Here is a 16,813-nt window from a genome sequence, read left to right on the forward strand (position 1 = left end):
TTGTTCAACTATCCTTTCAACAAAACTAAAGATCAGTATGTAATTTAGGAACATATTAGCTTTACTTTTAATACTATTGTGAAATATTATTAGAAGAGTTTTATTAATGACTTTATATTAAACAAAAAAAACTTTAATCAGATAGACATTTAATCTTTCGATCGCAGAAGGATTTTATTACAAAAACGTGAGCAAACAAAAGTCTCGTAATCGATTATAGTTTCAATAAGTTATAAACATATCAATGTGTAATTGGTTTAAAGGGGAAAAGGTTAAATCAATCACGTATTGGCCGTACACTTCGTATCTTCGCTAGCTCTTTGCGTAATACCTGAATGGAGCGTGTGAATGGACGAATGTACGAGATGACTTGCGAGATATGATTATTAGACGTTATCTGATAGCGTTGTTTACAAGGCAATTGAATTCTGTGACTGAGAAAAAGGTAACTGCGATCTATTAAGTATAAGTATGATTATATTATTGTTATGTTAAACAAAGCAAGAAATGCACTTGCCCGCAACTTCTTGCACACCAAAAAAATATATTAAGTAGCCTACGTCTCCTTTCAGACTATGTTCTACGTTTATGCCAAATTTCATCAAATCCTTGCAGCCGTTTTGGACTTTCTAGCAGACATCCATTCATCGAAACAATCGCATTTATAAAGTTAGAAAGAATAATTTATAAATGTATAATTTTACTATTATTTAACTTTAATAATACCATTATTTCTTTACCAATAATTTTTGGAACATCATCAATAAATTTAATTTTAAAGATATTTATTATTTCCCTCACTAGTAAAAATAGCAACCGAATATTTTAAGACTCTCTATTTTAAACGCTTTTATGAAGTCTAAATCTAAACTGCTGACAACATGTAATTTCTGAGACTTGTGTCTTAGACGAGTTTAGTGCTTAAGTGAACGAGTCTACTCGTTAGCAAAGGTTTACGGCTCGAGCGAACTCTGTACAACAGGCGTGAAGCCGCTCCACTCTAAACTGTACTCTTCAACTCTTAGCTAACTCACCTTTCATAGTCGTGTCTTCAGTATAAAATAATCCAAGTAATTGAATAACAATCCACTGCATTCAATCTCTAAAGTTAGTTTAGTACAGTCACCACGTTTTTATAAGCAACATATAATTAGAAAAAAAAATTAAGCCAGTTTAATTTTTAAATATGAAAGAAGATTACAATTTGACTCGATCAAATGAAAATAAGTAATCTCTATCTGTACTTCTATACCTATCTTCCATACTTGTTGAATATAAGTACTCTAAGTTTGGTCTTTAAGTAATTAAATAACTAAATAAACGTATATTTTGTTTTGTCTTGAACATGTGGCGCTGACTGTACAATTCAATCAACACGTTTATAACAAATGCCAATCTTTCATATCTAAACGTCGAATGCGGAATAGAATAATAGAGGTCGAAAGATACGGTGGGTTACCGTGAGCATCAATCGCGAATCACTCAGCGTCACAATAGGATTGCATTGTTGCTTTCACTACGTCTCATCACCTCTTCAAAGCTATTCGTCTGTGGTTCAAAACCCATTAATTATGTGTTGTAACACAAGTATTGTCACGAATTAATAACCTATTCTACACAATAGGAACATGAGATATTGAGCGCGACGTATGTATGTATCGATTTTTACAAATGTTTTATTATCTGACGTATTGTTTAGGTATACAGTTGGGTAGCTTGAATAATTGAAATTTACACATGTTTTATATATGAGAAATTAGAACTTCTGTATAGAAGTACTGAGTGTAGATGAGTTGTCCGTCGTTATTAAAGTACAATGACTAATCTACTACATCCTGTTAAATTGTTAATTATCTTTGACCAAGAACAAAACGGATTTCTTGTACTTCTTCTCATAGTTGACATTTAGACGACCTTTAAGCGAACACCGGCTGGGAAATAAGCAAATACCAATTGAAAGATGACACAATCTTGTTTTTATGAACTTAAATCGTGAATAAATTGTGCAAGGTTTATTTGATTAGTTAATCTTTTAAGTACACAATTCTGTTTGTATTTATGTGGTTTTGGATGAAAATAGAAAAAGCATGCGATTCATTACATAACTGTTTAACGAAACCATTTCTATGTACTTAGTTAGTTTTCACGGCCGGAAAACTGTCACAAAAACATAATATCAACCCTCTTAGTCTTTTTGAAAACAGATATGTTTTTGTGCAGGTTTTCGGGCAATGCAAAAACTCACAGCAAGTAGTAACATAAAAAGGAACTTTTCAATCTTTTTTAAATTGATATAATTTATTAAAATAAAATTTGAAACACAGATATCTGTTAACCAAGTTTATATGTAAAGCGCACATAAACGTTCTAAATTGAAAAGGATAAGTCGAGTGCCGAAGGACGGTAACGTCTTGAAGTTATCCTCGACACAGAATCCGAAACTATCGCATATGCAGTATCTTCACTAACATCCAAATCGTCCTCTTTATTTATACGAATATATTTTAAGTGCGAGTTAAATTTTGTAAACATGAGCGGTTTTCATGATATTTACATAATTTCGAAAAACATTAACTTTAAAATGTTTGTGGTTAAGTAGTAAAGTTAAAACTTTGAATTAGAACAAGTATAAAAACTGGGAAAGGCATATTATTGCAGTAAATCAAATTGCCACCTAATAGCACGTGCAATGGTGAAATCAAACGGTATGCAACTGAACTCTAGTAAGTCCTAGGGCAACGCTAACTCGTTTGGTTTTGGAAAATTAGTGTTGCGATAGTGACAATTTGTTTTACCAGATTTAGTGTTTATGGTTGTAAGATAAAAATCGGTCTTGCAGCATTTTACTATCACATACCTAAATGTACATTTAAAGGTATGGATTGATCATAGAGCCAAAGTGAGAAGTTATTTTATTAATCATCAGAATTATTACTCATACGCAGGTGGGCATTGCTGTTTCAAAGGCAATTCAGTAAAGACCTTTAAATTAGACATTGATTGATTCGATAATTGTGCAGATTTCAAATTATTTTCGATGTAACCAAATTTGATTTTGAATTAAATTGATTTTGATTCATTAATTACAAATATATTGATGTACTAATTTAAATCAAATAAGTATGAAAATGTATTAAATAGTAGGGACGTCTGAAGATTTTCTTGTTAAACTTTAAGCAATTGTAAGACGCCTCTCCATCTATGTAACATAGCTTTTTTATTTAAATTGAGATATACATTAAAAAAATAAACTTATAATTATTAGGCTAAATTTATTAAACAAATATACAGTACTTATTCTGTATTATTTAAATAAAAACAGGAATTATTTTTAAAATGTGAACGTGTAATTCAGGTAATTGCCAAAAAGTAGGTTAACAGATTAACACTCGAAAAATTTGTTTACCTTGAACTTTATAGTACTGACAATGAGAAAAACGATCATAGTCTTCGTTCGGCAACCCTTCACTTTGTACACGTAATGAATGAAGCGGAGATGACACCATTCCTAACAAAACGCAATTACAAATGACTGCTTGTGTTTAACAAAGAAAATAAACGATGCGTGGTGTGCATAGCCTTCCTAATACAATGCAAATTTTATGCATCATAATTCTACTAAGAATTATATTTATTGCACTTTAAATGTACTATACAATTTACGATTCTTAAGAATATACAAGTATTCCAGAATATTATGAAAATGCGTGAATGAAGTCGCGTGATTTTTTTGTGTAGACGTCCCACGCTTCTTTTTTAATTCAAAAAGCTCGGTAACTTATCCAGATTCATCAAACTATTAGAAAGGGGATTGTGGTCCTACCCTAAATTCGGTGTGATTAGGCCTAAGTCAACCAGGCTGGTCCATGTCGGATTAGTATACTTTGCACATATCTTTGAATTTCTTGGCAGATAGGTTCCTCACGATGTTTTCCTTTACCATATCAAGCGGATTTTTATTTCCAAATAGGTTTAATCACCAGTTGCTACAAGTGACCACAATAAATTAAATTATATCAGCAATTGTAGATAAAATTGTGGTCACTTGGAATGGCATAGTGATCCAATTGTAACTTCAGGCGAGTTGATATAGCGGAAGGCGGGTTGCAGCACCGCACTGCACTTCCGCGCATTGTGGGCAAAGCTGGGACACTTGCGACACGTTGTTCCCACAGCTGTATTACAAAGCAATCGTAACATGTCTACTGCGCGAAAGAATAATTCTAAAACATTATGTTATCCCAGTTTATTCAAAGTGTAGAGGAAACAACAACAACTCTGAATTTTTAAATTTACATGTTACTTGGAATGAGCGGTGGTTAATCATAAGAATAAATACATCTGCATTATTTTTTAGTAACAAAAAAAGTGTTATTAATTTTCTACATTACACTTAATTGATGAATATATAATAGGTCAGAAATAATACAAAAAATTATCACTTCGACATTTTATTTACAATATATTAATATTCTCTTTTTATTTTGTTTTAATTGATTTTTCCACATCATTTTTAAAAACAGGCACTGACCACATAAACCATTCAAAGCCAAAACACTCAAAACGATTTGAATACATAAGACCTCACTTTTTAAGTAGACGGGGAATTAAAGTTATTACATTATGTATCAATATAACGCCTTTGGCGGTAGGAGATCAACTGCGCAGTAATCTCTTTAACAATATGGCTAAAGTAAATGTTACAAATAAACTAAAAGCTATTCTAAAAAATAGTTCATATAAACCTATTGCACAGTTAAACAACACATACGAATAATTTAAGCTTTTAAACATAAACTAAAAGAACATGTAATTCACACAATATTAGTTGATCGAAGTGATGTTAGACTCGGCGAATAACCTTAGTACATTTACTAAGAAACTTTTATTTTTAGTACATATTTTTCATAAAAAAAAAATTGTTAGCGACATTACATGTTATACGCTGATAAATAATAGCTAACTTCACACCGATCAACTAAATAAAACAGGTTGCAGGCCATCTAATACCCTACGGGACGACATTGAAGCGAAGTTACAGGATTCAAGATTTTCACTACTAAATTGAGATTGTTGATCAGCCAAGCATTTTACTTCGAAATCATTTTTAATAATTTAAATAATTATCAAGACAAGTATTATCGTAGATATCACATCAATTTTTCAATGTTGGCAAAGTTCAAAATTTACAAAACATTTGAACTATTAGAAAAAAATACAGGCGTCCCACAAAATTAAACCTGTTATAACTATAATCTACATAAAATTAATAAGTTTGAATGTATTATAAAAAAAATATATATCTGTCCACAAATCCGCGTTTGTTCAGAGTAATCTACAAATCAGCAGTGCCAATTGACGGGATTTTACTGAAAAGGTAGCTTATGAGTGGGGGAGTAACTTAGGCGACTTTTTTTTTAAATTCAAAGCTGACAAACTCGCGGGCAATCGCTATTTCTTATTATAACTCTGGCAGAATAAACGGTGACAATGTTTAAAAATTATATAAACTTGGCCGATAAGTAAACCCGTAGCACTTAAAAACTAACATTCACAATTTACATTTAACTAAAAACTACAACGATCTAAAAAGTGAGGTCCGGAGGAGAATTGAATATCGGGGTATATTACATTGTTTCAATATATGAAAGTTGTACTTCGGTACCTTACTGTCGGAACCGTTCTATTGAGAAAAGAATAATTATATTTTTTTAGTAAACTTTATTAAAATGTAATTCACGCAAACACCCCAACTGTCAGATTCTTTATTAACTATTATGTTATTAAGTAATTTTTAGTCGAAATTAGTAACGAACATGTTTGTTCAGAATGAGAAAAACATTGCTTATATTTTACGAACAAAAAAACTGAAATTTTACATAAATACAATATGTATGTAAAATTTAAAGAATATTTTAAACAGATTAATATATTCATTAAATTTAATCTGACGAACTAAAAAATATAATATAGAACTGACATTAATATATACGATGATTACAATTTTTTTCACAATTTGTTTTTTTCTGCAAAATAAACAAATGGAACGGCTCGCACATTATTTAATACTGAATATTACTTTGTTATTTTTTTAAATCTGACTTCTTAATTATAAATCCACATTAGCAAAAAAAAAAATTATGATATTTAATATTATAAAAACAAATAAAAAATTTCGTTGTTTAATCTGGACATATTATAATGAGTCATGGATTAAATTTGTGATATTCTGTTTTGAATATTGAATTAAATATTCTCAGCCGAGATTTTAAAATTAGTGTTATATTTGTGATGAAACGATGTAACTTTGAAATTACCTATTGTTTATTTGAACCAGTTTGTGAATTTCAGAGAAATTTTTAAAAATGTAAAAAAAAAACTTTGAAATAAGTACAACTACGTATACTACATATTACATAGCATGGAAGCAAGATAAATGTGATGTTTGAATTTAAATTGTGATGTTTAAAATAAATAAGTTTCCTTACATTATTGAATGTGTTACTACTGTAAAGATAGAATTTCTTACTTCAATACACAATTACTCTGTGGAAATTGCTTTTAGAAGCTTCTTCGGTGAGATCGTGTGGCTTGTGATGGATGTTTCAGTAAGTATGGTAAAATGCAGTCACATATAAGAATCTCACAAAAATCTCTCATAGATCAGTATATTCTAATTCAAACTTTATTGCCGCTCGGAATTTCGCACAAGATAGTGACTTTTATGAAACGGCGCCAGTAACACGTTGCACTCTTATTAATCCAAAGAGGAACCACTTCTAAACATTTAAGCTCGAGCAACAATAAAGTTTGAATCTTATAATAGACCAGTCACAAGGCAACAATATATTTAAATAGTATGAAGCTTGGGTAAGTTTGCGTGAAACTACTGACACAGATATAAAAAAACATTTATTTTTTTACTTTAAAAGTTTTTTTAACTGTAAAGACTATAATGCACTATTTATAATTGCAGCATTTTAATTGCAATATATTATTGCTACGGAATTTTTTCTATTAAAATTGAATAATGTTGGATACATTTAAAAAACCAAAAATCACTTAATTAATTAACGTAACGATGAAAAGAATGTTCTAGACTAAACTTGTTTGCGATAGAAAATTTACCACTTTATTGACAAAAAACAGTATTCACATTTCTTTTTCCAGTTTAATTAGTGATCTCATTGCATATAATTGAATAAAAAAACCTGTATTCCAGCAAAATATTTAAAGGAGTATTGTTCCTAATAAATTAATTGTTTTAAAACTTTGTCGTTATTACTACATATTGTAAGAAAATATTTTAATTTCATTTGAGATATTGAAAACAGTCTTAATTGAAAGATTATAATCATAAGAAATATATAATTATATTCAAACTTTTGCAATTCAATTGATAGCCAACATGTTTGTAATAAAGACCCGTTCACACTGTGCTGAAATAACTAAGATATACCCAGTTTAATGGTCAAATATAATTCCATCGTAATTTTTATTTGTCAAGTTTAATTGTTAATTATACTTCCGTTCACATTTATTATAACATTAACTAAAATTTCAAATCAAAGTCATTAGTAAGAAAATATACTATCCACTGAAGTTAACCGCAATGTGTAATAAGCCTTATTTTATTAAAAAGACACACCAAGACTAAAAATAGAATAGTGTGAGCGAGACCGAAGACGAGGAAGACCGAAAACGGCGTCTACATGAGACCTAGTAGAAAAATGGCTTAAGTTGCATTAAACAGTGTGATTTTCAAAAGAGTTCATCGGAAATCAACTTTACCAAATATTAAACGATTTATTTTAACGAAAACAGTTTTGTGAACGACTGTACCTACGAGATTATACTTTTAATTTTTTTTTTCGCCTGTACACAAATATTTTCAAAACTTCTCTTCAAGGGATAATATATCGTTTTTGGAAAATCGTTCATTTTATATTTATTCCAAAATAAGGACAAATTAAGATGAATTTGGTTCAAAGCAGGCGGTAAGTTTCTGTAACATTATACGGTAAGGTCGTAACACACCGATATATCGCAAATTGACGAAGTACAGTATAATTTCTGTGCGTTGCGATTGCGATGAATTAGTGTAAAACAATGTGGAACATTGAACATTGTGGATCACTTTAGATCATTTCGTAACATTGTGGGTCAGCGTGGAACATTGTGGATCAGTAGAGTACACTGCGGATCAGCGTGTAACATCGATGAACACTTTGGATCAGTGTAGAGTATTGTAGATCACTGTGGAACACAATGGATCAGTGTGGAACACTGTGGATTAGTGTGGAACACTGTGGATTAGTGTGGAACACTTTAGATTATTGCAGAACACATTTGAGACAGTGCGGGGATCACGTGAGGCGGCAAGAGGGCAGTCGGCCACAAGACGAGTGCCACCGCCTCTTGCATTGAGTGGACTCGCCATCTGATAACTCCGCTGTTGACATCGTTCTTGATCCATTGTCGCCCAGCTCTGAAAGTGAAACAAATTGTCAAACAAAAGTATATTTTTCTTATTTAACTTAATAACACAATGATGTTAGAATTATTTTTTTTTTCATCAGTAAATTAATAATCAAGTGTTTATATTGATCTTAAACAGAATCATTTAGAATATTTATTGTAATTACCATATAAAATACCAAATAAAATCTAACTCCAAATTATAATATAGATATCAGAACTTTTACGAAATGAAACAAAAGTTCTAGAACAGTTTTTCTGTTTCTAACATCAGGGCGCCTAGTACGAAATCTTGCGATAAAGTATTCGTAACGTCACCGACAAAATTTGTATGAAATTTGTCGTTGTACTTTACGCCGGGACAAATCTATTAATTTTGTTTCATCGATAACGCTAAAAACACATTTTTACAAATTTTCGTGCTTGGTCCTAAGAGTGTTAGAGATCAAGAACGGATCATTAGAAGTAGCACCGTAGTAAAAGTATGGTGAAAATCTTTCTATCAGCGAGATATCCAAATTCGGCATGTGACTCGCAAGTACTAAACCAGTAGTAATATGTAAAGTGTACTTGCATGACAGACGCATATTTGTACAAGAATGTATATATTTACATTTACCTCAATATTATCAAATGTAAACAGGCAGATTAAAGTCGTGGTTATTTGCACTCGTCACCGCTTTAAATAGTTATGTCTATCCAGTGCGTTATAAGGAAAAATAAATATAAGTTATAATTAGTACAAGACCCAGTCACAAATACTGAGTAGGCAAATGCAAAATTGCGTTATTAAATAATCTTACTAATATTATAAATGCGAAAGTTTAGAATTTAGATGGATGGATGGATGTTTGTTTGAAGGTATCTCCGCAACGACTCAACGAATCTCGATAAAATTTGGTACAGATGTAGAACATAGTCTGAAAGAACACATAGGCTACTTATTTCGTTGTTTAATACCGCGCGGACGGAATCGCGGGCGACAGTTAGTATGCCTATAAATTTATAATGCATATGTTATGGGAAACATTGGTGAAATGAACAATCTTCTGTTATTTCGTAAGGTGAAATAGTTAGAAAAATTGTTAATAAAGCACCTGTTATATGTTACATTAATAATAAATGTTTATTCAAAGAATCTCTTCTACAATTATTGTTTTTTTTTATAAAGTCCCAGTTCCCTATAGTGCGTGATAATTATAAATTGATACAGGTCTTTCGAACCGGCAGTATAGAGTTATAACAGAACATATTTAACGTCGTTTGTATGATTTCTTACAGAAAATAAAACAGATCTAATGTGATCTGTTTTATTTTCTGTAAGAAACAAATAACTAAGATATAAAATAAAGTTACTTCACAACAATCGCAACTTTTTTAGCGCTTCAACTACGTCGCATTCGTATAGCGATTTTAAAGCGTTTAGTAAAAGAGTTCAAAAATATGTCAAATTTAATTTGGTAGCGTAATTAGTATATTCTTTTAAATACTTTATCTGTATAAAGTATTGAATTTAAATGCCACCTAAACGCAAGCACTCCATGCAACAAACCTAACTGAGCGAGCAAATCCGGGCCTGCACTCGTTCCATAACGAGTATTTGCTCAGGCTCTGCAAAGAAAACACATCTGTATTTCTTTTCAAAAATACCTATTTAGCAGAAATATAAAACGCTAATTACAATTTTATTCTCTTGGCCGTTAATATAATTTTTACGGTAATAATAATTCATTCATCATCTTTCGATTTGTAAAATATATTAATTCATTAATTGAGCTATTCGTTAGGCTTAAACTGTGACAATATTACAAACTAGCTTTTACCCGCGACTCCGTCCGCGCGGAATAAAAAAAAAAAAAGAAAAAGAAAACGGGGTAAAAATTATCCTATGTCCTATTCCTGGTTCTAAGCTACCTGCCCACCAATTTTCAGTCAAATCGATTCAGCCGTTCATGAGTTATAAATGGCGTAACTAACACAACTTTCTTTTATATATATAGACTAGCTTTTACCCGCGACTCCGTCCGCGCGGTATAAAAAAAAGAAAACGGGGTAAAAAATTTCCTATGTCCCTTTCCTGGTTCTAAGCTACCTGCCCATCAATTTTCAGTCAAATCGATTCAGCCGTTCTTGAGTTATAAATGGTGTAACTAACACGACTTTCTTTTATATATATAGACTAGCTTTTACCCGCGACTCCGTCCGCGCGGAACAAAAAATAGAAAACGGGGTAAAAATTATCCTATGTCCGTTTCCTGGTTCTAAGCTACCTGCCCATCAATTTTCAGTCAAATCGATTCAGCCGTTCTTGAGTTATAAATGGTGTAACTAACACGACTTTCTTTTATATATATAGACTAGCTTTTACCCGCGACTCCGTCCGCGCGGAACAAAAAATAGAAAACGGGGTAAAAATTATCCTATGTCCGTTTCCTGGTTCTAAGCTACCTGCCCACCAATTTTCAGTCAAATCGATTCAACCGTTCTTGAGTTATAAATGGTGTAACTAACACAACTTTCTTTTATATATATAGATATATAGATATAAACACATATAATATAAGCGAGCAATATGGGAGTGAATTGTTTTTTTTAACCAAGTATGTAATTAATTATATGAACATGCAAATGAATAATACTGCGATATCATTTTGTATATAAACATATACAAAAAGATTACAATGATATTTAAATAAACATGAATACATATAAGTCATACAGTAAATTGAACAACTTAAGAGTATACAGAAAATTCCGCAGCCTACATCTTTACACTTTAGTATTCAAGAGGTCCCGATAGTACAATCTCGCATAGTTTCCCACTCCAGGCTACTTGAAATACAAAAAAATATAAGTGTTCAGAGTGTTTCTTTATACATACCGTGCCTGAGATCCCTCTCAGTGAAGTACTCCTGTGCGGAGGCGTAATGTCTCTCGACCAGGTACGGTATGACTGTGGAGTTGTGATGCTCGTCGGAGCGCCGCGAGCGCGGGTTGACGAGACGCTCGCCTGCCTCCAGAGCGGGCGTTGCTTGTATCCAACTGCAATCGAAAATCGCTATATTGGAATCTGGTATTTCAATCGGGTTCAAATCCCATTGAACCGATTGATCAATAGGCCCATTAGATAAGTAATATATTTTTTTAATTTCATGAACCCTATCGGTTCAATTGAATTGAAACACCTTTGGAATCAAACCCAGTTTTACGACTAGAAAGAACCTAGTGATTTCTTAATACTAAAACAAAGCATGATCGGTAATTTCTTTGAAGTAACACTACGACGTGGTCTTTTTAGACCTCCAATGTGACTAATCTATTGTATCATTTGAAGTCTTTAAGGGTTAAAAGCATACAGGAAGTGCTATGTCCGGAGGTTAATAATCGTGAGATCTTAATTTAAAAGCCATGTAAACATGTCAATGGTTAACACTAAATGGCCTACAAAGGTTCGATTGATTCGTTGAATTTTAATGTTTACTTTTTACAAACTCAAAATTCAACTGACAACTTGTGATTTACGCAACTCTTCAAAGGCTACAATTGACGCTCAAGGTAAATTGTCACAGTAAAAAATAGAAGAGTACATCAAACAACAATTATCACGTTTTCTAATTCAATCAATATTTTTCTATGGTTCAAAAGAATACTCAGACAGATATTGCGTTATAAAAATATTTTTTCAATTATGTGCAAAGAAAAAGATGCAATTAGTACGTAGAAAAATAAATAACTTCTTCACATCAGTGTTTTGCGGGTTTGGAAAATAGAGTAATGTCACGCTATTTTTTTAATTTAACGATGCATTTCGATTAAAAAGTATTAAATACGGAATTCTAGCATTTAGAATAAGTGAATGTAACTTATTAAGAAAACAATATTACATTTAAAATTATCGGACAACAATGTCGAAGTTGAAACAATACATAAAAGATAAGACGACGTACAAGAGACATTCGCCATTGTATGTTTATTGAAGTAGTTTACTAAAATTGATGTGATGACAATAATATTAATTAGGTTAAGGTTTACCTTATTCAATCATACATGAGGTTTATCCCATTGAATTATAATACGCCTGCGACTTAGCGCAAAAAACGAAAAATTAGGATATAATAAACCCATGGGTATCAACTATCTTCCCGCCCAAGTCTAGTCAAAATCGGTGCAGCCGTTCCGGACATTAGACGGAACAAAACAGCCTTGCGGACATACAGAAAAAAAATTAAAAGTTTTTTGTTATCAGCAACACAAATCCACCGTGCGTACAAAACTACATAAATACGGAGTGTCTGTATGTAGTTTTGTACATCATTTAATTAATTATATATAAAGTATGTATTTTATTATAACAATATTTACATAAAGATAAATGGAAATGTCCATAACCCAAATCTTACTATATCTTACGAATATTATAAATGCGAAAGTTTACATGGATGTATGAATTAATAGCTGGATGTTTGTTAGCGAGAACTCCAAAACAGCTGAACAAATCTAAATAAAATGGCATAGATTTAGATTAATGCCTCAAAAAGACTACCAATTAAGTTTTTTCTTAATTACGTGCATAGGAATTAAAGGGTAAAAGCTTGTTGCTCGTAAAATTAGCTATTGCTACGGGTAGTATCTAAACAACTGGCATCTGGCTGACTTTTACCTTGTTTCCTTATTGGCACGCCCTTGATATTGGTAAAGATTTTGGCGACGTTTCAGATAAATGAATCACTGTATTTTGGTTTCGACAAATGTTGTACGATTTCAAAGTTTTCTACAAACTTGATAAATATTTGACTAATATAATTTTTAAATTTTAATCCTGACTGCAATTTAAACGATTTCCTATTTAAGATAAAAAAAATGAACAGTACGAATTTTCTTGAATGAATAAAAGAATTCATTTCCAATGGTAGTTCAAACAACCAACGATAGGAATTTCGTCTTTGAGTAGTAATTTCATATTTTATTCAATATACAAAATGGCAAAAAGTCGACCTATCTATTAAACTGAAGCTAAATAACAACTGATCAATTTGATATATAAACGCTCGACGCATGCATGTTAATTTGTATCTAAGGGTCACACTAAATATACCCTAAGGACTGCTTAAGTAACCGACAACTATGTGACATTAATTGTATCAGTTTGTTTCGTATAATTTTTTGTTCAAGACATGTTTTTCTTTGTTGAGTTACTTACGCGTGCCGTCGTATCTGATGTACGTCGGGGCGCAGGTCGGGGTCTCGGCTGAGCATGTGAGTGAGCAGCGAGTGCAGCGCAGGGCCGAGGCAGCGCGGCGGCGGCGCGGGCTCCGCGCGCCCTATCGCCTCCAGCAACCGAAACACGTTGTCGCCCTCGAAAGGGTAACGACCAGTCGTCATGTTGTATCTAAAACAATCATTTAAATAAATAAATCTTTCTTTTTCTATTCTAAATTTAAGAAAATGTTTTGGAGTTTATTTGATCAAGATTTTAAATTTTTTTATTTATCTACTCCAACTAAAAAACCGCATTATAAATTTGTTTTAAAGGTTTCATTTGAGCAATATAAAGAAACTTATTGTGTAACTCCAACACCATTATTATTAAACTAGTTCAGTCTTTAAGTATCAAGGTACCTTGACCTAAAAGTGATAAAATTATTATGACATAAAATATTTGCAAAAACACTTAAATTAATGTTGTCGTATTTAAGGCAATGGCCGCCATTAAATCAGTCCTTCAAGATATGACTCACTGACAATATCAAATATTTTACGGATACAAGTTAAAATGCAAAGCACCTTTTGTGTATTTCCATACAAAGCAAACAAATCAATAGGGCATTTTGTAACAAATAAATGTGAATAATTTACATACACCGATATAGATAATATTATACTCATACTAACAATGTAACCCCACTGCTCCATATATCAACTTTAGTTCCAGAAAAAGTCTCTGCACCATTTGCAATCTCCGGAGGTTGAAACGCTGGGGATCCTTGTCCAGTGTAACATGTGTCTTCTGGTGAAAACATATCCAATGCCTGGAACAAAATAAAAATTTTTGTAATCAGTATATTTATTTTCAATCAGTGTTTAATTTATCTCAGTAATTTGGGTATGGACTATACATCAAGGACCCCATACACCAAGATTATCACTCATTACTTTTTGTATCAGAACATTGTGTATATAGTAACTTTCCAGTACTCTTAAAAACTAAATTTTGCCAGGTAATTATAATTAAAGGCTAAATATTGTATTTATAAATTTAAAATTAATAAAATAAATCAAAGAGGATGTAAACATTTAAAAACTGATATAACTGCAGAGTGAGAGACACGACAGATGTTTGAGACATTCCTGATAGAAAATTAAAACACATACATATTACAATGTCTTTGTCATCTAAAATAAATTGTGTTTAGTATAAAGAAATGCAACATTTTTCTAGGCCATTTAGCTTTTTATCTTTACTTATTAACTACAACACTATTGATTGTAAATAATAATTATGAATCATACATTATCAAGTACAGCCAGTGTGTAAACAGTCATCTGTAGTAATTATGTACCTTAAGTAGATACAGATGGACTTTTGACTTTACATCTTTATATTAAAGTAATTTATCTATTTGTCGAGGAAAAAAATTGTTTAGCAACTGATTTTGCAAGTTTAAAGAATGGTTAATAAATTATCTTTAAACTCTACTTGAAGCAATGAATTGGTTTATTAATATCTGCATATACAAAGACTTCAGTTATAATTAATTTCATTACAAGTAACATAAATTTATTTTATAATGAAACAAGAAACATATTATAGTTAGTGATGGTTTTATAAGAATAATTGATATGAAGTAGTAACATACCTCTGCAACACCAAAATCTGTGATTTTAAGAGTTTGGTTGAGTGTTAATAACAAATTTCCAGGCTTTATGTCCTTGTGAACTACTCCTTGCCCATGAAGATATTCTAAACCATCAAGCAGCTGTGTAAAATAGTCATGAGCCTGCCGCTGTGGAAACTTTTTGCCAGGACTTGATTCCAACATGTCCTACAAAATTAATGTCATTAAAAACATGGTAAGGTCAAATTTTTATTTACTTATCACTTAATTTCTACTTTATACCTGAAGCACTCCAACACAGAATTCCATTACTAGATACATCTTCTGCTTTTCATCATTATACATAACATCGACTAGTTCTATCACATTTTTATGTCTAAGTATTCGCAGTAACTGAATCTCCTTCTGCACATTTTGTTCACCATTTGGTATCCGTCGTAACTTCCTCTTTTTCAATATTTTTACTGCTCGTCTACACAAGGACTCTGAATCCAACATCTCCTTTACTTTTCCATAAGAACCTTCGCCCAACACGTCACCCATTACATATTTCCCTACCATTTTACATTTTTTCTTTTTATTTCTGTATATTATATCTGCACTATCAACTCTATGAAAAAATAGGTTATTTTGGTCTAAATTAATATCTAAGTCATCGATCTGGTCGTCGTCGAGCCATGTTACCGAGTGAGGTTCCGGGCTACCGTCTAGAAGAAAATTATCATCACTTTCCTGTGGCATGATAATATTGGACTCCTCCACTTCCACGTTCTCTGCATCTGGAAGACTTTCACTACTACTGATTTGCCTGCACATTCTTGGATCCATTATCTATCAAAACAATACATTTGGAAAACACTCCAATAAGTCTATATTCGCTGTAAGGTCCACCGCTGTGATAAACTACGACAAATATAAAATGAATTTGCACATTTTCTCAAAATATATTTTTTCCATTCATGATGGAATAAAGATTTTTATAAAAATTATGCTTTTATTTGAAAAGATTGAAGGTAAATAAATTTATGAATCCATATGAGTTGAAACATCGTAACGAGCGCACAGATAAAACAAAGAAACACACCAACACATCACATCAATGAAATCAATAAATAATTGTAACAGATAAAACGTCATTCTTTTAAAACTTAAAATTTCACTTTGTAGGCAAACGGTTAACAAACAAATGTGCAACATTACATTTATTTATATTATAAAGGAAGCATTTGCAACGGACGGATACTGTTTAGGGCAACATATTTTTTTAGTGTTGGCATCCTTAGCTGCTGTCAGAAGTTCCCGCGTTATGAGCCCATATGTCAGTGAATTTAAAAGTAAAAAAAGTGGTGTAGTATGAAAGTTTAATTTGTATATAAATAACACGAAAAAAGAAAATTGAACGGCCATTTCATTTCCCACGTAAGTAGATAGTTCTTCTGAAATATTTTTAAACAACTATGGAACGTCACGGACATAAAAATAAACTTAAAATATAAATT

General features: G+C 31.6%; 1 protein-coding gene across 1 annotated transcript; it reads right to left on the reverse strand.

Moving 5' to 3' along the window:
* Positions 1–7,765: 7,765 nt before the first annotated feature.
* On the reverse strand, positions 7,766–16,286 carry LOC106716596 (serine/threonine-protein kinase STK11). Its single transcript, XM_014510132.2, has 6 exons — positions 15,597–16,286; positions 15,336–15,521; positions 14,371–14,507; positions 13,679–13,867; positions 11,360–11,520; positions 7,766–8,488 (listed from the first exon to the last, which is right to left on the reverse strand). The coding sequence occupies exons 1-6, from the start codon at positions 16,140–16,142 to the stop codon at positions 8,367–8,369; spliced, it is 1,341 nt and encodes a 446-aa protein (XP_014365618.1). The 5' UTR covers positions 16,143–16,286; the 3' UTR covers positions 7,766–8,366.
* Between the last annotated feature and the right edge of the window lie 527 nt (positions 16,287–16,813).

The sequence above is a fragment of the Papilio machaon genome, chromosome 6, assembly GCF_912999745.1.
Source record: "Papilio machaon chromosome 6, ilPapMach1.1, whole genome shotgun sequence".
Lineage (NCBI taxonomy): Eukaryota > Metazoa > Arthropoda > Insecta > Lepidoptera > Papilionidae > Papilio > Papilio machaon.